Source organism: Scyliorhinus torazame, chromosome 5 (genome assembly GCF_047496885.1).
Source record: "Scyliorhinus torazame isolate Kashiwa2021f chromosome 5, sScyTor2.1, whole genome shotgun sequence".
In the NCBI taxonomy this organism is placed as follows: domain Eukaryota; kingdom Metazoa; phylum Chordata; class Chondrichthyes; order Carcharhiniformes; family Scyliorhinidae; genus Scyliorhinus; species Scyliorhinus torazame.
In genome coordinates, this window is record NC_092711.1 from 131,674,513 (window position 1) to 131,695,620 (window position 21,108).

General features: G+C 47.2%; 3 protein-coding genes across 3 annotated transcripts in view; 2 read left to right on the forward strand and 1 right to left on the reverse strand.

Annotated features, from left to right (window-relative positions):
* LOC140417918 (uncharacterized) overlaps positions 1–21,108 on the forward strand; it is a 73,153-nt gene that overhangs the window by 29,638 nt on the left and 22,407 nt on the right.
* On the reverse strand, positions 1,379–4,100 carry LOC140419780 (uncharacterized). Its single transcript, XM_072503776.1, has 2 exons — positions 4,042–4,100; positions 1,379–2,866 (listed from the first exon to the last, which is right to left on the reverse strand). Exon 2 carries the CDS (start codon positions 2,462–2,464, stop codon positions 1,487–1,489), a length of 978 nt encoding a protein of 325 aa, XP_072359877.1. The 5' UTR covers positions 2,465–2,866; positions 4,042–4,100; the 3' UTR covers positions 1,379–1,486.
* Positions 3,767–15,029, forward strand: LOC140419787 (uncharacterized). The gene is made up of 2 exons (XM_072503794.1): positions 3,767–3,945; positions 10,970–15,029. Exon 2 carries the CDS (start codon positions 11,080–11,082, stop codon positions 11,734–11,736), a length of 657 nt encoding a protein of 218 aa, XP_072359895.1. The 5' UTR covers positions 3,767–3,945; positions 10,970–11,079; the 3' UTR covers positions 11,737–15,029.

Below are 21,108 nucleotides of genomic sequence, written 5' to 3' on the forward strand. Positions count from 1 at the left end.
TAACCCTGCTATTCAATCGTATTTTGCTTTGGAGTTTCTCAACGTTGAGGCTACACTTAGGCAGGCATCCTGCACTGGCGAGCTGAACTCGCCAGCAGATCCGACTCCTTGAAGATCGCAGCACCATTTTGGAAGGCTGCCCCACGATCTCTAGACCCTCTCCTCCCCCCGCCCCTTTATCCCCCAACTTTCTTGAGGCCCTTGGAAACCTCCCCCACTAATGGGCAAGGTCATCCCTGGCCCGATCCTTGGCACCTGGACACTGACAGTGCTCCTGGCAATGCCACCCAGGCTGGCACAGCCAGGGTGCTTTGTTGGTGCGTCAGGTTGCTTGCGTCAAGGTGCCACCTGGGGTTCTCTAATGGCCTGCAAGTTTCTCCCGCCCCCCCACAACCCCAGGGTGCCATCACGCCTGGACCACGTTTGTAGAAACCAGTGTTAAACGGCCCCTTGGCAAGATCTCACCAGCATGGCCTTTGACTCCTGGGCGCTGGGTCTTGCCCAGCGAGGGAGTGATCCAGATCGCGTGGGGTGACTCGCAATCGGCCTGGCGCCAGGCACGGAGCCAAATTTGGGGCTCTCGCGGAATTCACCCGTCGCACCTGGAAGGTGCCCGGATCAGCGCTGGCCGTAAGGCAGTCGCTAAATCATGCCCTGTATGTCTTTTCTGCTTATTTAGCCCATGTTTCATATCAAAACTGTTCCTTCAGTCACCAATATCTTCAACCCTTTTTGGGTAATCTGTGACTGCCAGACTAAAACTTTACACTTGTCTATAAGAATAACGGAAGGTCTGAAAACTGAAATAATCCAGAGCAATGAGGTGTTAGTTGTGGCTCAGTGGTTACATTCTTATCTCTGAGTCAGGAGGTTGTGGGTTCAAATCCACCTCCAGAAACATGAGCATCAAATCCAGGTTGACATTCTGATGCAGTCCTGAGGGAGCACTGCACTGTCAGAGGTCCCGTCTTCCAGATCAGACTGTCAATTATGGCCACATCTACCCTCAGTTGGGGGTAAAGGTTCCCATGATGTTATTCCAAAGAGCAGGGGAGTTCTCCCAGGTTTACCGCTTAATATTTGTCCCTCAACAAACATCACTGAACAGATTCTCTGGTCACTATCACATTTCTGTTTGTGGGATCTTGCTGTGCACATTTGGTGACTGTATTTCCTACATTACAACAGTGACTACACTTCAAAAGAACCTCATTGTCTGTAAAATACTTTGGGACATCCTGAAGTTGTGAAAGGCGCTATATAAATACAAGTCTTCCATTAACAAAGGAAAAAAGACCCAACAATGGAACAGTCAGTAACAGGACATCAATCAGTCTCCTCTTATCTAACAGAAAATCAAGGACTCCAACACTGTGTGTTTCACACAAAGCTGATTTAATTCATCTATAATCAGGACATTAAACTCCAGTTACAGGGATTATCAACATCAACTGAAACAAACTGTAACTGTCAGAATGAACATGGTTCAGTCCTGGATGTGATTCACAGCAGCAAGAACAGCAGAATCCAACTCCTGTAACTTGTGACCTCGCTGGTGTGTCTGCAGGGTGGATGACCGAATGAATCCCTTCCCACATAGGGAACAAATGAACGGTCCCTCTCTGGTGTGGATGCGCTGGTGTTTCATCCGGAGACACTGCTGAATGAATCCCTTCCCACACACGGAGCAGGTGAACGGCCTCTCTCCAGTGTGACTGCGCTGGTGAATCAGCAGATCCATTTTGCCTTTGAAGCTTTTCCCGCAGTCGGAACATTTAAAAGGTCTTGTGTCTGAGTGAACACGCTGGTGTGAAGTGAGGTGGGCAGACTGAGTGAATCCCTTCCCACACTCAAGGCAGGTGAATGGTTTCACCCCACTGTGAATGCGCTTGTGTCTCAGCAGGGTGGATGACTGAGCGAATCCCTTCCCACACACAGAGCAGGTAAATGGTCTCTCCCCAGTGTGAACTCGCTGGTGATCCAAAAGGTTGCATAACTGAATGAATGCCATCCCACACTCAGGGCAGGTGAATGGTTTCTCCCCAGTGTGAACTCGCTGGTGGGTCAGCAGGCTGGATAACTGAGTGAATCTCTTCCCACACTGAGAGCAGGTGAACGGCCTCTCCCCAGTATGAACTCGCTGGTGTGCCAATAGATTTTTTTTGCTTTTAAAGCTCTTTTCGCAGTCGGAACATTTAAAAGGTCTCATGTCTGAGTGAACAAGTTGGTGTGCAGTGAGGTGTGTTAGTTGAGTGAATCCATTCCCACACTCGGAACAGGTGAAGAGTCTCACCCCAGTGTGAGTTGTCTGGTGTTTACGTAAGCTAGATGATTGTGTGAATCCCTTCCCACACTGAGAGCAGGTGAACGGCCTCTCCCCAGTGTGACTGCGTCGATGGGTTTCCAGCACAGACGGTGTTCTGAATCCCTTCCCACAGTCCCCACATTTCCACGGCTTCTCCATGGTACTGGTGTCCTCGTGTCTCTCCAGGTTGGACGATCAGTTGAAGCCTAGTCCACACACAGAACCCGTGCAGTTTCTCCCCGCTGTGAATGATGTGATGTTTTTTCAGGCTGTGTAACTGGTTAAAGCTCTTTCCACAGTCAGTTCACTGGAACACTCTCACTCGGGTGTGTGTTGTGTGGGTCTCGGTGCTTTTCCAGTCACACTGATGTTCCCACAGTCAGTTCACTGGAACTCTCTCACTCGGGTGTGCGTTGTGTGGGCCTCGGTGCTTTTCCAGTCACATTGATGTTTGAAATCTTTTCCCACAGACAGAACTAACAAACATTTCTCCTTCCGCTTTTAAAGGCCGATGATATTCAGGTCCTGATGAATCGAGTTTTGCAAATCCTAATTTAATACCTGTAAAAGCAGTTGACAGTGTTAGTGTCACATTCAATCCAGGACAGAAATTCAGAACAGGCGATTTCTAGTTTCCATGGGATATCATGCCTTCTCGTTTCCCCCAACATGTGATTCAAACAAATTACATTTAACAACAAGCTCCCAAAAAGAGTTAAGAGAACCGTTCCAACTCTATGACTCTATACCAAGTGGTGGTAAAAGGGATATGTATTAATTGGTATTTGATGGTCAGCATAGACATGGTGGGCCATGGTGGACTGATATGATCTCTTCACACATTTTCTCTACTGAGTAACACTACACTCCTGTATGCTTCACCCGATGCCTATGTATTTACATTCTGTATTTTATGTTTTCACTATATATTTTCTTTTCATGTACGGAATGATCTGTCTGAGCTGTACGCAGAATACTTTTCACCGTATCTCGGTACACGTAACAATAAGCCAATCCAAATGGCCTCTTTTTGGGCTGAATGACCAAATGACTCTAAAACAGAATGTTATTCCCAGCGTCAATGAAATACCCTGTACCCAGAGGTTCCCATCGGTTGTGGAAGGTATTGAGCATACCGGTAGACACGTATGCTGCTCTCCAGGGCCACTTGAGGGGAGGGCAAGACCACAGAAGAGAGGCCGCCAGCCAGAGCGACCCACAGCCCTCACTCATCGTGGAGATACAAATTGCTGTTTTGCCCAAGAGCAGCTCCAGGGGAAGATCGTCTCTGGCTTCAACAGCCTCCTCACACTGGGCAGCCAAAGATCAGCAGCTGAAGTGTAACCAAACATTGAGAAGCAGCTCCTTCAGAAAAGTGTACAGGAGCTATATCCTATCACACTGAATATATACACATAGCCCATATACTCATTGAGGCCGCAAATATCAGCAGCAGTATAAAGTATTGGCCGGTCACTAGGACCCGGCTGGAGGCAGAGACCACTGAGGCTCCGCCCATTGCACTACGTCATGAAACCGCTAGCGCATGCGCACCGCTACCCTCTGAACGAAGATGGCGGCCATTAGTCCGCGCCTGTCTCCGCAAAAAACACCCGGAGCTGCAAACGATAGACCCGCAGGTTCGTATTGGGATTTAAAGCCTTCACCAGCTGCTTAGAAAGCCTCCCCGACCAGCCGCCAGCTCCATCGCTCCTTCCGCGTTCCCTCATCCTCACCTGTTTGGAGATCCGATAGACAAGAGGCTCTCCATCGCTATCAGTGCGCATGCTCAAATACTGGGCGGTACTGCGCCTGCGCGCTGCTCTCCTGTGGTGTGAATAGAGGATAATCACCACCGCGCGGGATGATGGGTAACCTCCCCGCCATGGAACGTCGAAATCATGGAAAGTCTTTTGTTTGCTAAGGTCTGAAATGTGGGATGCGGTGCGGTGGAAATCAATAAAATTGCAAACGAAATGATTCAGAAATGCAAGTAAAACTCCCATTTCACCTTTTGTGCATAAACTAGCAGATTTTCCACAGGTGAGTATGCCCTGTCTCAACCAAAAGGCCGGTAATGTGCAGTGGGAAGGCACGGTCTCCCACTGTACAAATGTGTGGGTCTTCTTCAGCCTGCAAAATTTTAGCCAAAGAGGTTGCAGCACAAGACCATAAGATATAGGAGCAGCATTTGGCCCATCAAGTTTGCCCAGCCGTTCAATCATGGCTAATATGTTCCTCATCCCCATTTGCCTGCCTGCCTCCCCCCCCCCCCCATAAGGCCTGATATCCATATTAATTAAGAAATCCCCTTATTAATCAAGAACACCAGATTTGTGCTAGAGGTGCTGTTACCTACAAGGCTACAGACAAAGCTGTAATGTGATATCAGAAAGAATAGTTATTTCTTAGAACATCAGAGCCAGGAGCAGGTAATTTAGTCTCTTGAGCCTGCTCCACCGTTCAATACGATCATGGCTGATCTCATTATGGTCTCAACTCCACATTTAATCCCTCCTCATTAAACAATATTAAATCCAGAGTAGCCTGCTCCATGGTTGGTTCCACAACATATTTTCTTTCTTTTTATATCATATATTTTCTTTATATCATTTCATTTTATTATTTTATATCATATATCTTTGTAATCCCATAATCCATCTATTCTATCACATTGGGGACACTCCTTAAATTGACCCTGTACTTAATAATGTCACTGGGTGTGAAATGTGTAGAATTATTGGATCAAACTCTACCAGATACTCTGTGTGTTTAACTAACCAGTGAACACCTATCCGTTTTAGCAGACAGGTAGATCAATAGGAATGAATGTGTGTGAGAATTATTCATCCTGGGATTCTCAGTGTGAACAGGGTGGGATGTGTTTGGAGACAGGATGTCCCAGTTCCCCATCCTGGGATTCTCAGTGTGAACAGGGTGGGATGTGTTTGGAGACAGGATGTCCCAGTTCCCCATCCTGGGGGCTCCACCGTGGTCTGGCACGCGATCGGGGCCTACCGATCGGTGGGCGGGCTTCTCCTGGTGGGGGCCTATGTTCCTCCGCGCTGGGCCCCTGTATCTCTCTGCCATGTTGCGTCAGGGTCAGCGCGGAGAAGGCAACTCGCGCACATGCACGAGTTTGCGCCGGCCGTAGCGCGCATGCGCGAACTCGCGCCGGCAGGTCTGACAGCGGTATCAGCAGCTGGAGCTGCGTGAAGTGCTCCAGTGCCATGCTGGCCCCCTGTGCGGCGCAGGACCGCTGATCCGAGGGGCCTGTTGACGTCGTCGTAAAACGCGACGGCGTTTATGACGGCGTCAACACTTAGCCTCAGGATCAGAGAATCCCACCCAGGATGTCCCAGTTCCCCACCCTGGGATTCTGTGTGAACAAGGTGGGATGTGTTTGGAGACAGGATGTCCCAGTTCCCCACCCTGGGATTGTCAGTGTGAACAGGGTGGGATGTGTTTGGAAACAGGATGTCCCAGTTCCCCACCCTCGGATTGTCAGTGTGAACAGGGTGGGATGTGTTTGGTGATGCGATGTCCCAACTATTCACCTTTAAAGGGATAAGGAGAGAACCAGCTGGACTGAATGACACAGGAATGCGGTAAGCTGATTGGTTGGTGAGTAACTGATATTAGGGACCGTCTTTAAAATGCTGAAACCTAAATAACTAAATAAGATAACTGCTAGGGAACAAAGTGAGGAGAATAAAGGAGGAAAGAAAAAATGATTCTCAGAGCAGAACCAGGTGGTTAAAGGACTAGGAAACAGTGGAGTGCAAGTTTACATCTCCCAAGGAAACCTGAACAGCTGTTTGGGTGAGTTCAGTTGGGTAGGTACTTACGACTACTTTTGGTTATAATCGTTAAGACATCATTCTGTGATTCATTGTTTGTGAGAAGTATATTCAATAATAACAAAGAGCGGAAAAGAAGGGCCCTAGTTGGTAGAGTTTGATATTGTTACAACACCCTGGGCTAGTGCACGGTCAGTTCCAGCCCCACAGACCCCGGTGTCCCAACAAAAGTGAATTAACTAATAATTCATATGAAATTTGCATGATCCTTGGCCCCTTCACTTGCTAAAGAAGTTATAGCCACCAGGTTTGTAAGTTGAACAACATGCATTAATTATAAAGGAATAATGGCCAGCTAATCTACTATTCCCCCCCCCCCCATTTCTACCATCCCACCCTCTACCCAAACACACACAAGGCAGACACACATAAAGTGACGGGTAAAATAATAGGAATTAAAAAATGAAATGAAAGATGAGTGTCATTGCTTCAGATGTCAAGGTCATTGCAGCAGGCTGTCCTTCCAGGATGCTTCGGGATTGAAGCCACTGGTGGACTGCCAGACAGAATTCTTCAGTCAGTACTTCCAGGCTTTGGGATTCCCTCTGGGGAGTCAATTTAACTTTTATTAACCTGGGCCTTCACTCAAAAGGTCCACCTCAGGCCTGTTACATTCTTACTTGTTTCCAACTCCAAAAGTATGACCAACAGCCTCATTGAGATAAGAACAGAGTTCCCCACATGAGATTTGTAAAGGATCAAAACAAAAGTAAAAGAGTAAACACAGTCACAGAGGAAGGAGCGTTCCACAGAAAACCCCATCAATCGCCATGGGCCAATGATAAGGCCTGGCAATTTTGGGCATTCCACTGGCTGACAGCCAAGTCCACAATGTTTCAGCATTGATCCCCCTTGAACCTGCTGCTCCGAAATAAAAACAGCTCTTTGCAACCTGCCTTGCCTGAGGTCATAAGTCAGCCCTCAGTTTACCAGCCATTTGAATTAAAGGTTGAAGTCCATCTTAAATGCACAGGCACATTAATTCTCCATGTGTAAGAATTGAAATAGTAGAATAACAGAAATTAAAAGGGGCATACAGGAATTAACAGGAGGATCCTTACAATATCAAAAGGATTAATTTAACTTAAAGGGGTAATACATGGCAGGAGAGTGCCAAGCTGTGGTCTGCTCTTCTTGCTCCACTTGGAAGACCAGGAATGTTTCTAGTTCCCACGACCAGCATGTGTGCAGGATGTGTCTCCAGCTAAATCCCCTACAAGCCTGGGTTCTGGTGCTGGAGCAGCGTCTGGGGACACTGTCGAACATCTGCGAAGTGGAGAGTATCATGGATAGCATGTATTGAGAGGAGGTCACACCGCATTCAATCAACAGATGATTTTTCAGCAATAATAATAATCTTTATTATTGTCATAAGTAGGCTTACATTAACACTGCAATGAAGTTATTGTGAAAAGCCCCCAGTCACCACATTTCGGCGCCTGTTCGGGTCACAGAGGGAGAATTCAGAATGTCCAAATTACCTAACAGCGTGTTTTTGGGGCTTGTGGGAGGAAACCGGAGCACCCGGAGGAAACCCACACAGACACGGGGAGAACGTGCAGTCTCCACACAGACAGTTACCCAAGCTGGGAATCGAACCTGGGACCCTGGTGCTGTGAAGCAACAGTGCTATCCACTGTGCTATCGTGCCGCCTCAGACTCCTCTGGCAGGAAGGGAATGGGTGACCACCAGGCAGAGCAAGAGAGCTAGGTAGGCGGTGTAGGAATCTCCTGTAGCCATTCCCTGAAAAACAGATATACCATTTTGGATACTATTGAGGGTAATGACCTCTCCGGGGATAATAGCAGCAACCAAATTCGTAGCACCACGTTTGGCTCTGCTGAAATGAAATGAAATGAAAATCGCTTATTGTCACAAGTAGGCTTCAATTAAGTTACTGTGAAAAGCCCCTAGTCGGCACATTCCGGCGCCTGTTCGGGGAGGCCGGTACGGGAATTGAACCGTGCTGCTGGCCTGCCTTGGTCTGCTTTCAAAGCTACCGATTTAGCCCAGTGTGCTAAACCAGCCCCTGCTGCACAGGGGAGGCGCAAAAGGCGTAGAAACGCAATAGTCACAGGGCATTCAATTCAAAGAGGAATCGATGGGCGTTTCTGTGGCCCCATGGTATGTTGCCTCCTTGGTGTTAGGGTCAAGGATGTCTCAGAGCAGTTGCAGGACATTCTGAAGGGGGAGGGTGAACAGCTAGTTGTCAGGGTACACATTGTTACAAACGGATTAGGTTAAAAGAAGGGATGAGGTTCTATAAGCAGAATATAGGGAGTTAGGAAAAAGTAGGACCTCAATGGTAGTGATCTCAGGATAACTACCAGTGCAACGTGCTGGTCAAAGTAGAAACAGCAGGATATATCGGATGATTATGTGGCTGAAAGGATGGTGCGAGGGGGAAGATTTCAGATTCATGGGGCAATGGGACCAGTTCCGGAGGAGGTGGGCCAGTACAAACTGGACAGGTTACACCTGGGCAGGACCGGAACTGATGTCCTTGGGGTAGTACTTGCTACAGCAGTTGGGGAAGGTTTAAAACTAATGTGACAGGGCAGGGGGAATCAAGAAGAGAAAACGAAAACAAGGAGAATAAGAAAACTGAAAGGCAGAGAAATCAAGGGCCAGAATCTGATCAGGACACAGTGGGCGCGATCCAACAACCACGCTGCGCCCGAAAAGCAGCTCGCTACTGCGCAGCGTGGCCGTTGAAAGCCAGGAGAACCTGCTCCCGGGATTTACCCGGCTCACAACGCCTCACGAGATTCCACGCGATCTCGGGAGACTTTGCTGTGCAAACCCGCCCCTAATAGGCGGAATCACATTTTGGCAAATCTGCATATTAGAATGAGGCAGAAAGCCTCACCCTAATGTGCAGATTCCCAAACTCCCGAGGCTCAGAGACCTCGGGCGAGCACTGTTCAGCACTGGTTCCCATAAACGGGGACCAGACTGAACGGCATTCATGGGGGCTTGCCAAGGGACCAGAGGTCCCCAGCCGCATGCCCTTTTGGTAGGGTGGTGCCTTGGCACTGCCACCTGGCAGTGTCACTTAGTCACCCTATTCCCGTACCAGCCTCCCCGAACAGGCGCCGGAATGTGGCGACTAGGGGCTTTTCACAGTAACTTCATTTGAAGCCTATTTGTGACAATAAGCGATTTTCATTTCATTTCATAGAGGTGCCAGCCAGGCACCATGGCAGTGCCACCTGGGTGCACGCCTGGCACTACCAAGGGTATTGAACTTGATGATCAGCCATGATCATAATGGGCAGCACGGTAGCACAAGTGGCCAGCACTGTGGCTTCACAGCGCCAGGGTCCCAGGTTTGATTCCCCGCTGGGTCACTGTCTGTGTGGAGTCTGCACGGTCTCCCCGCGTCTGCGTGGGTTTCCTCCGGGTGCTCCGGTTTCCTCCCACAGTCCAAAGACGTGCAGGTTAGGTGGATTGGCCGTGATAAATTGCCCTTAGTGACCCAAAAGGTTAGGAGGGGTTATTGAATTACGGGGATAGGGTGGAAGTGAGGACTTAAGTGGGTCGGTGCAGACTCGATGGGCCGAATGGCCTTCTTCTGCACTGTATGTTCTATGATAATAATGAACAGCGGAGCAGGCTCGAAGGGCCAAATGGCCTCATCCTGCTTCTATTTTCTTTGTATATTTCTTTGTATTTTGGGATGGAGAATTTTAGTGCAAATTAGAAGCTCAAACAGGCGTTTCGCTGCAGACGGGTCGGTCCACCATGGCAACGCTGGTGAAACATTCCATTCTACACAATTGACTCATTGACCTTTCTCCTGATCTGATTGGAGTTTGCAGAGTTTGTCTCTTACTAATCTCTACAGAAACTGGAACTAGAGTCAGCAATAGAATAGATTAGATAGATTGTTGCATGTGATGTTTATGTGTTTAATTGTGAAATTATGTGAAATAGCAGAATTAACAGTCGGCATAGAAAACCGAAGAAAAGTAACTGCTGAGGACCGGTGAATGTGTCCTTGTAAATCACAAATTGGGGAAATTCCAGCTGTCTATTCTGCACCTCCTTCAAAAGCCCAGCAGAGAAGACAAAGAGTCCGGGGTCTGATTCAGATTCAGCTTCAGACAGTCACCAGGGAGAGGGGACGGAGTCGGTGCCTCGGAAGTGGAGTTTGTAGAGGGAACTGAAGACAAGGATTTCAGCCTTTCCAACATTTAAGTGCAGGAGATTTATGCGCAGCCATTACTGGGTGTCCGACAAGTCAGATCCTTTGACAAAGCTGGTCATCTGGACTCAAAACGTTAGTTCTTTTCTCTCCCGACAGATGCTGCCAGACCTGCTGAGATTTTCCAGCATTTTCTCTTTTGGTTTCACATTCCAGCACCCACGATAATTTGCTTTTATTAAGTCAGGCCGGTGTGTGAGTTGGAGGGAACTTGGGAGAGGAAGGTGTCTCACACACTGCCCTAGATCTTCCAGGTAGCAGAGGTTGAAGAGTTTCTGTCAAATTTGAGTTGTAGACATATATAAAAAGCACTCCCCTTCACATCCTGCCTCTCACAATCGTCCCCTTCTCTCTCTCTCTCCTCTCATAGACACCAGTGTCTTGTGTACGCCCAGACCGGGAGGCAGGTTTCCTTCCCTGAAGGACATTAATGAACCAGTTGGGTTTTTGTGACAATCCAGCAGTTTTCATGGTCACTTTTTCCCAGTGCCGGCCCCACAAATGAACAGATTCATTCAGCTTATTTTCAAAACCTGCCTTTGTGTTTTTGATGATTATCTCATTACTTTTTTTTCTGTTTTAAATAAATCTCACAGGATATTAGCAGGGAAGGATTTGCAATCGTGAAATTCAAACCAAAGATGACATCAGGATTTGATGGGAGTTGCTCAATTTATCGTAATCCAGATATCGTCGTATTTTGAAGATGGAGGGAAAAGACTCCGTTCACAGTGGAAATAAACCATACACGTGTTCTGAGTGCGGGCGGGGTTTCAGCCGTTCAAACGGCCTGTCGAGACACGCGAACATTCACAACAGGAAGAAGCCGTGGAAATGTGAGGACTGCGGGAAGATATTCATTTCCCCTTCGAAGCTGGAAACTCATTGTCGCAGACACACTGGGGAGAGGCCTTTCGCCTGCTCGGCGTGTGGGGAAGGATTCACGCAGTCATCCCACCTTCTGAGACACCAGCGCGTTCACACCGACGAGAGACCGTTCAGGTGCTCCCACTGCGGGACTGGGTTCAGGCAATCATCTCAACTCACTGTCCACCAGCGAGTTCACACCGGGAGGAGGCCGTTCACCTGCTCCGAGTGTGGGAAGGGATTCACTACCTCATCCCACCTGCTGAGACACCAGCGGGTTCACACTGGAGAGAAGCCATTCACCTGCCCTGAGTGTGGGAAGGGATTCACTCAGTCATCAAACCTGCTGACACACCAGCGGGTTCACAATGGGGAGAAGCCGTTCACCTGCGCAGAGTGTGGGAAGGGATTCACTCAGTTTTCTAACCTGTTGGCACACCAACGGGTTCACACTGGGAGCGGACATTCACCTGCTCTGGGTGTTGGAAAGGATTAGTTGCTTTATCACACTGCTGCAACATCAGGAGGTTCACACTCGGAGAGCTTTTGAATGCCAGGCTTTGGGAAGTGCTGTAATAGTGCCTGAGAACCTTTGCTCATGTTCACACTGATAAGAGATCATTCAGGTGCTTTCACTGAGGGACTGAGTTCAGGAAATGATCTCAATTCACTGTACACCAGTCAGTTCATTGTGGGGAGACGCCATTCACCTGCTCTGAATGTGGGAAAGTATTTGCCGAGACACAGCGCATTCACAAGTAACTGCAGTGATGGGATTTTGGTGCTGGTTTAGCACAGCGCTAAAGAGCTGGTTTTTAAAGCAGACCAAGGCAGGCCAGAGGCACGGTTCAATTCCCGTACCAGCCTCCCCGAACAGGCGCCGGAATGTGGCGACTCGGGGCTTTTCACAGTAACTTCATTTGAAGCCTAGTTGTGACAATAAGCGATTTATTTCATTTCATTTCATCGAGGTCTCATTGGGGTCGGTTTCTGCTGATGTTAATAAACTCCAGCCCAGTTTTAGAAATTAATATTGTGATCAAACATCTCATAAATCAGCTTTATTTTAAATACAGTGCGTTGATCCTTTTTAATAGCTCCATTTGAAGGGCTCGCCCTCTCCCCCATCCTCACCTCCAACACATGTGAGAAACTCAAGGAGTTTTTTTGTTACTAAGATCCGATCAATATCCTCTGCCGCTTCTCCCCCTTCTACTAGCCCACCGTGCCAAACTGTCTCCAAAGTGTCTTTAGTTTTTCTCCTGCCTCATCTCTTTCCCTCTCAGGGTTGACGTTGTCCATAAGAATCACCTTCTGCTCCATCGACCCTGTTCCCATTAAACTGCTAATCACCATTGTTAACAGTTTTCTCTTGTCAGGTCCTATCCCTCGGTCTTTCAAATCCGTAATCATCACCCTATGACCCCACTGTCCTGACAAACCCCTGCTCCGTCTCTAGTCACCCTTTCCTCTCAAAAAGGATTCTCCAAAGTCCTTATCGACTCCCAAATCCATGGCCATCTTGCGCGGAACACAGGATGACCAGGACTGGGAACTGCATATTCAGGGATATTCGTCACTTAGCAAGGATGGGCAGAGGGGGGAAGGAGGTGGGGTTGCTCTGTCAATAAAGCGGAAAAAAATAAAAGCAAAATACCACAGGTGCTGAAAATCTGAAATAAAAACAGAACATATTGGAAAAACATAGCAGGTCTGGCAGCATCTGTGGAAAAACAGTCCATGTCGGACTGCAAATGTTAATTCTGTTTCTCGCTCCACAGATGCTGCCAGACATGCTGATTTTTTTCCAGCATTTTGTTTTTATTTGTCAATTTTTTCCAATTAAGGGGCAATTTAGCGTGGCCAATCCACCCACCCTGCACATCTTTGGGTTGTGGGGGTAAAACCCACGCAGACACGGGGAGAATGTGCAAACTCCACACGGACAGTGACCCGGGGCTGGCATTGAACCCGGGTCCTCGGAGCCGTGAGGCAGCAGTGCCACCCCTGTTTTTATTTGTTAATAAGAGATGAGATTAGTACACTAGTGCGAGGGGAAATGGCCGTGCATCCGTGGTTTGAATTTTTTTACATTGGTCAGGCCCTGGTGCCTCTATTTCTGAATTACATTTTCAAAGAATTCCTACAGTGCAGGAGGACATCATAGAATTTATAGTGCAGGAGGCCATTTGGCCCATCGAGTCTGCACCGGCTCTTGGAAAGAGCACCCTACCCAAGGTCCATACCTCCACCCTATCCCCATAACCCAGTAACCCCATCCAACACTAAGGGCAATTTTGGACACTATGGGCAATTTAGCATGGCCAATCCACCTAACCCGCACATCTTTGGACTGCGGGAGGAAACCGGAGCACCCGGAGGAAACCCACGCAGACACGGGGAGAATGTGCAGACTCCGCACAGACAGTGACCCAAGCCGGGAATCGAACCTGGGATCCTGGAGCTGTGAAGCAATTGTGCTAACCGCTATGCTACCGTGCTGCCCTAATTTGACCCATCATTTGACCTATCAAGTCCCCAACGCCCCTCTGAAAGAGCACCCCAGCTAACCTACACATTTTTGGACAGTAAACGGCAAATTAGAATGGCTAATCCACCTAAACTGCACATCTTTGGACTGTGGGAGGAAACTCACACAGACACGAGGAGAATGTGCCAACACCACACAATCACCCAAGGCTGGAATTGAACCAGGGTCCCTGGCGTTGTGAGGTAGTAGTGCTAACCACTTTGCAACCGTGCTGCCCACACATCTTAGAACACTACATTCTACTTCCCCTCAATAGTTGTGGAAGACTTTGACCGGGTAAACAATAATAATAATAATAGCTTATTGTCACAAGTAGGCTTCAATGAAGTTACTATGAAAAGCCCCTAGTCGCCACATTCCGGCGTCAGGGAGGTCAGTACGGAAATTGAACCCACGCTGCTGGCCTTGTTCTGCATTACAAGCCAGCTGTTTAGCCCACTGTGCTAAACCAACCCCTAAATGATAACTTTAACTCCCTTTTTTTTGAATCATCAAAAACATTGTCATTAAAAGAACAAGAGGAATTTGCAGAGTCCAGGATGGATCATTCGCTGAAACAAAAGTTTGTAGCGATGCCTCTGGACACATTTTGGTTTTTTGAAGGACAAGAATATTCATCTCTTTCAGATTGTGCTATATCAGCACTCTTACTTTTTCCCACAACCTACCTGTGCGAGTTGATGTTCTCAACACTGGCTGATGTAAAGAAAACAAAAGGAGGGCGCGCCTGTCTGTGGAGTAAGACCTGTGAGTTGCCCTGTCATCAGCTTATCCCCAGATCAAGAGACTCAGATCTCAGAGACAGGCCCCGATGTCACATTAATGTTGTCGGGAAGATGCTACTCACAGTATTTCCTTCATTTACAAACTTTCACACTGAGAAATGTAAACTTTAGAAAAATTGAAAACATTTGAAATCTTAAAAAGTGCACATTTTCAATTAAAAATATTGGAGTTCGTGGTCACGAATGGACGGGGATCTGCATATTTTCGGCTCCATAGAGGGACAAGGCAGGGGTGCCCTCTGTCCCCATTATTGTTTGCACTGGCGATTGAGCCCCTGGCGATAGCGTTGAGGGGTTCCAAGAAGTGGAGGGGAGTACTTAGAGGAGGAGAAGAACACCGGGTATCTTTGTATGCGGACGATTTGTTACTATATGTGGCAGACCCGGCAGAGGGGATGCCAGAAATAATGCGGATACTTGGGGAGTTTGGGGATTTTTCAGGGTATAAATTGAACATGGGGAAAAGTGAGTTGTTTGTGGTGCATCCAGGGGAGCAGAGTAGAGAAATAGAGGACCTACCGTTGAGGAAGGTAACAAGGGACTTTCGTTACCTGGGGATCCAGATAGCCAAGAATTGGGGCACATTGCATAGGTTAAATTTAACGCGGTTGGTGGAACAAATGGAGGAGGATTTCAAGAGATGGGATATGGTATCCCTGTCACTGGCAGGGAGGGTGCAGGCGGTTAAGATGGTGGTCCTCCCGAGATTCCTCTTTGTGTTTCAGTGCCTCCCGGTGGTGATCACGAAGGCTTTTTTTAAAAGGATCGAAAAGAGCATCATGGGTTTTGTGTGGGCCGGGAAGACCCCGAGAGTGAGGAAGGGATTCTTACAGCGTAGCAGGGATAGGGGGGAGCTGGCACTACTGAGCCTAAGTGAGTATTATTGGGCCGCTAATATTTCAATGGTGAGTAAGTGGATGGGAGAGGAGGAGGGAGCGGCGTGGAAGAGATTAGAGAGGGCGTCCTGTAGGGGGACTAGCCTACAGGCTATGGTGACAGCCCCATTGCCGTTCTCACCGAGGAACTACACCACAAGCCCGGTGGTGGTGGCTACACTGAAGATTTGGGGACAGTGGAGACGGCATAGAGGAAAGACTGGAGCCTTGGGGGGGTCCCCGATAAGAAACAACCATAGGTTTGCCCCGGGGGGAATGGATGGGGGATATGGAATGTGGCAAAGAGCAGGAATAACGCAACTGAAAGATCTGTTTGTGGATAGGAAGTTTGCGAGTCTGGGAGCGCTGACCGAGAAATATGGGTTGCCCCAAGGGAATGCATTCAGGTATATGCAACTGAGGGCTTTTGCGAGGCAACAGGTGAGGGAATTCCCGCAGCTCCCGACGCAAGAGGTGCAGGACAGAGCGATCTCAAAGACATGGGTGGGGGATGGTATGGTGTCAGATATATATAGGGAAATGAGGGACGAAGGGGAGACTATGGTAGATGAACTAAAAGGGAAATGGGAGGAAGAGCTGGGGGAGGAGATCGAGGCGGGGCTGTGGGCAGATGCCCTAAGCAGGGTAAACTCGTCGTCCTCGTGTGACAGGCTAAGCCTGATTCAGTTTAAGGTATTACACAGGGCGCATATGACTGGAGCACGGCTCAGTAAATTTTTTGGGGTGGAGGATAGGTGTGCGAGGTGCTCGAGAAGCCCAGCGAATCATACCCATATGTTTTGGTCATGCCCGGCACTACAGGGGTTTTGGATGGGGGTGACAAAGGTGCTTTCAAAGGTAGTGGGGGTCCGGGTCGAACCAAGCTGGGGGTTGGCTATATTTGGGGTTGCACAAGAGCCGGGAGTGCAGGAGGCGAGAGAGGCCGATGTTTTGGCCTTTGCGTCCCTAGTAGCCCGGCGTAGGATATTGCTAATGTGGAAAGAAGCCAAGCCCCCGGGGGTGGAGACCTGGATAAATGACATGGCAGGGTTTATAAAGCTAGAGCGGATTAAGTTCGTCCTAAGGGGGTCGGCTCAAGGGTTCACCAGGCGGTGGCAACCGTTCGTCGAATACCTCGCAGAAAGATAGATGGAATGGAAAAAAGAAGGCAGCAGCAGCAGCCCAGGATCGGGGGGGGGGGGGTAGGAGGAACCAGAAGGACTCTCAGGGTTGTTAATATATACTGTATAATATGTATAGGTCGTTGCTACAGATAATTATATATTGGACTGTTAAATTATATTTTTGGAGAGTGTTACTTGTGATAAGGCAGTTGCCAATTAGGGATAGTTTTCATTTTTGTTATTTATTATTTATTCATTTTCTGTTTATAAAATAGGTCATTGTTATTTGTGTTGTTATAATATTGTGTAAAGGATGCACAATGTACTGTGTTGGTTGACCAAAAATTTTCAATAAAATATTTTTTTTAAAAAAATATTGGAGTTGACATGTGACTGGTGAGAAGGCTTTTATTGTAAACTTCTTAAGCCAATAAAAATTGCATTAGATGGTAACTTCACGTGATTTTAGGAGGTTTTAGGAATAAAATACCTTTTCTCAAGGATAGTTCAGTTGGAGAATATTACAGATATGCCTCAGTTTTCCATCGTGTACAAAGGTGGGCCTTTGGAGTTGGGGACCAAAGGCAATGTGTCCAAGTTTGCAGACGACACTAAGATGAGTGGAAAAGCAAAAAAGTGTAGAGGATACTGGAAGTCTGCAGAGGGATTTGGATAGGTTAAGTGAATGGGCTAGGATCTGACAGATGGAATACAATGTTGACAAATGTGAGGTTATCCATTTTGGGAGGAATAACAGCAAAAGGGATTATTATTTAAATGATAAAATATTAAAACATGCTGCTGTGCAGAGAGACCTGGGTGTGCTAGTGCATGAGTCGCAAAAAGTTGGTTTACAGGTGCAACAGGTGATTAAGAAGGCAAATGGAATTTTGTCCTTCATTGCTAGAGGGATGGAGTTTAAGACTAGGGAGGTTATGCTGCAATTGTATAAGGTGTTAGTGAGGCCACACCTGGAGCATTGTGTTCGGTTTTGGTCTCCTTACTTGAGAAAGGACGTACTGGCACTGGAGGGTGTGCAGAGGAGATTCACTAGGTTAATCCCAGAGCTGAATGGGTTGGATTACGAGGAGAGGTTGAGTAAACTGGGACTGTACTCGTTGGAAATTAGAAGGATGAGGGGGGATCTTATAGAAACATATAAAATTATGAAGGGAATAGATAGGATAGATGCGGGCAGGTTGTTTCCACTGGCGGGTGAAAGCAGAACTAGCGGGCATAGCCTCAAAATAAGGGGAAGTAGATTTAGGACTGAGTTTAGGAAGTTCTTCACCCAAAGGGTTGTGAATCTATGGAATTCCTTGCCCAGTGAAGCAGTAGAGGCTCCTTCAGTAAATGTTTTTAAGATAAAGATAGATAGTTTTTTGAAGAATAAAGGGATTAAGGGTTATGGTGTTCGGGTCGGAAAGTGGAGCTGAGTCCACAAAAGATCAGCCATGATCTCATTGAATGGCGGAGCAGGCTCGAGGGGCCAGATGGCCTATTCCTGCTCACTTGGTTAAATAGCTGATTTGTGATGAAGAGCGAGACCAGCGGCGCTGGTTCGATTCCCGTACCGGCTGAGGTTATTCATGAAGGCCCCCGCCTTCTCAACCTTGCCCCTCACCTGAGGTGTGGTGACCCTCAGGTTAAATCACCACCAGTCAGCTCTCCCTCTCAAAAGGGAAAGCAGCCTATGTCATCTGGGACTATGGCAACTTTACTTACAAAGGTGTACTGTGACATATGATAGGCACCTTATAAAGTATCAATATTTCCTTTGAAAGTTTCAGAGGAGCCGCATTGATTAAGTTGGTGGGTTTCGGAAATTAAAAGCTTGTGCTATTTGTCCTCCCTTTTCACTTCATGTTCAAGTCAAACACACTGGACGCCATTATTGTCTGAACAAGCCATCTGTGTTTTCACTGAACATGCTGTTCTTCGCACTCCCTCTCCTGCCCACCCGGGTTTCACCCTCATCAGGGAATCTTGTTTTCTGGTTGCTGTGTGGACTGTCACAATTAACTGATCCTGGAGTCTTTTTCCCATGGGATCAGCAAAATCCAGCACTTCTCACTCAGGGGATGAGGAATTAGATAAGAGTTAACCAGTTGTTTTTGCTGCATATTTCATTATAGTTCTTGGTGTACATAAACAGTAATCGTGTTTACATTTACAAACCTGGTGACTGTAATGATTGGGTGACCAAGGGCCAAACACTTCAGGTATTTTTCTAAAAATTATTGGTTAATTCACTTGTAATGTGACTCCAGGTTAAGTGGGGCTGGAATTGACTGCGCACTAGCCCAGGGTATCATAACAATGCATAAATTAGCACAGTCGGCTCACAGATGGCTATTATTATTAAGAACAAAGTTCTGATGAGGAAGTGGAGACATCTCTCGGGGCTGGTTTAGCACACTGGGCTAAATCGCTGGCTTTTAAAGCAGACCGAGGCAGGCCAGCAGCACGGGTTCAATTCCCGTACCAGCCTCCCCGAACAGGCGCCGGAATGTGGTGACTAGGGGCTTTTCACAGTAACTTCATTGAAGCCTACTTGTGACAATAAGCGATTTTCATTTCATTTCACATCCTCATCGCCCTGCAGATGAGGAACGGACGGTTGTTCATCAGATAGTGGTATCGCCCAAATATTGTAGGGAAGTACTGCGGATGGCAGATGAGATACCAATGGCAGGACATGTGGGAATTCGGAAAACTCAGGTATCAGTTAACAGGCATTTTTTCTGGCCAGGACTCCATAATGATGTAGTGCAATTCTGGAGATCCTGTCATATCTGCCAGGTAGTAGGTAAACAACAACATGTGATTCAGCCACACCTTTAATACCCATACCAGTGTTTGAAGAACCATTTAGTTGGATATTAGTAGATTGTGTAGGACCATTGCCTAAAACAAAGGCAGGGCATCAGTACATTCTCACTTAGTTATGGATATAACTACCCAATTTCCAGAAGCTATATCTTTGAGAGCAATTACAGCTAAGGTAGTCATGGAAAAGTTGATGCAGATTTTCACCCGCTATGGTCTACCCTTAGAAGTACAATCTGACCAGGGTTCAACTGCATGTCTAAACTTTTCCAGGACATAGTTTGTAGTTTGGCTATCAAACAGTTAAAATTAGCTGCTTATCATCTACAAATTCAGGGAGCTTTGGAGAAATATCATCAGACTCTCAAAACCATGATTCGATCCTTTTGCCATGGGTATCCAAGAGATTGGGAGAAGAGATTGGATTTCTTTTATTATTTGCCACCAGAGATTCTCTGAACGAATATCCTGGGTTTAGCGCCCATTAGAATTTGTTTGTGGTCATGAGATGGGGGTCCATTAAAATTGATGAAAGAGAAGTTTCCAGAACCAGAGGACAAATCCTCAATGTTGGATTACGTGTCCACTTTTCTGGAAACACTCACAGGAGCTTGTCAGGTAGTCCAAGAGAATTTAAAGGTTTCTGGAGCAAGAATGAAACTGTGGGCAGACAAACATGCCAGATCCAGAACTTTCCAGATCGGAGATGAGATATTAGTATTGTTGCCATTGCAGGGTGACCATCTGATAGCTAATTCCAGTGGCCCCTGTAAGGTGGTTAGGAGAGTAAGGTGACTTAGTTAATCAATACTCCCGACCGTAGGAAGAGGGACTGGTTGTGACATATAAACATGTTGAACAAATACTATTGTGGAGAGGATAGAAAGGGTCAAGCATATCAATGGGAGAAGACAGTGATAGGAAGAGTGAGGTAGGAGAAGAGATAGACAACCCATAGAATGACCCTCCAGTAGTTCGCCTGACAAATACAGACATCTTAGGACAATTAGAGGCCCAGTTTGTCTATTTATAAGAACAGCAGAAAGATGCAATAAAGATACTGAAAAATATAGACAGATTTCATGATGTAGACATAGGAAACTCTGAATCAATAAAGCAACACCAGTATCGGCTGACTCCATGAAAACTGGCTCAGTTACTGGTAGAGATCCAATATATATTGGCAAATCACTTAATTGAGCCCAGTAGAATTGGAGTTCACTGGTAGTGTTAGTGTCTAAGCCAGATGGAACAACCCAGTTCTGCATGGATTACCGGGAAATAAATGCTAAGACCAAAACAGATTCCCATCCAATTCCAAGGTTGGAGGATTGTATTGAGAATATGTAGCGCCTCCTTCCTGACAAAGATCGATCTGTGGATATTGGTAGGTTCCGTTTATCCTCGGTCCTTTGTAATGCCCCATGTGTTTCAGTGCAAGGTGATGCCGTTTGCACTCAAAAGTGCACCAGCAACATTCCAACAGTTCTGCACCAGGTAGTGACTGGAGTGCCTACTTCGACGATGTGGTTGTGTATCGCGAAAAGGGGAAAAGAGCATATGGGGCAATTGGAAGAGTTCTTCAAACTGCTGGAGTTGGCCAGGTTAGTAATCAATTTGACCGGAAGCGGGTTTGCCAAGGCAAAGGTCACCTATTCAGGCCATGTGGTGCATGTGGGCAAGTGGTGCCCAGAACGGCCAAAG

Coding starts and splice junctions, on each gene's coding strand:
- LOC140419780 (XM_072503776.1), bottom strand. CDS start 2,464: ATGGAGAAGCCGTGGAAATGTGGGGACTGTGGGAAGGGATTCAGAACA.
- LOC140419787 (XM_072503794.1), top strand. CDS start 11,080: ATGGAGGGAAAAGACTCCGTTCACAGTGGAAATAAACCATACACGTGT.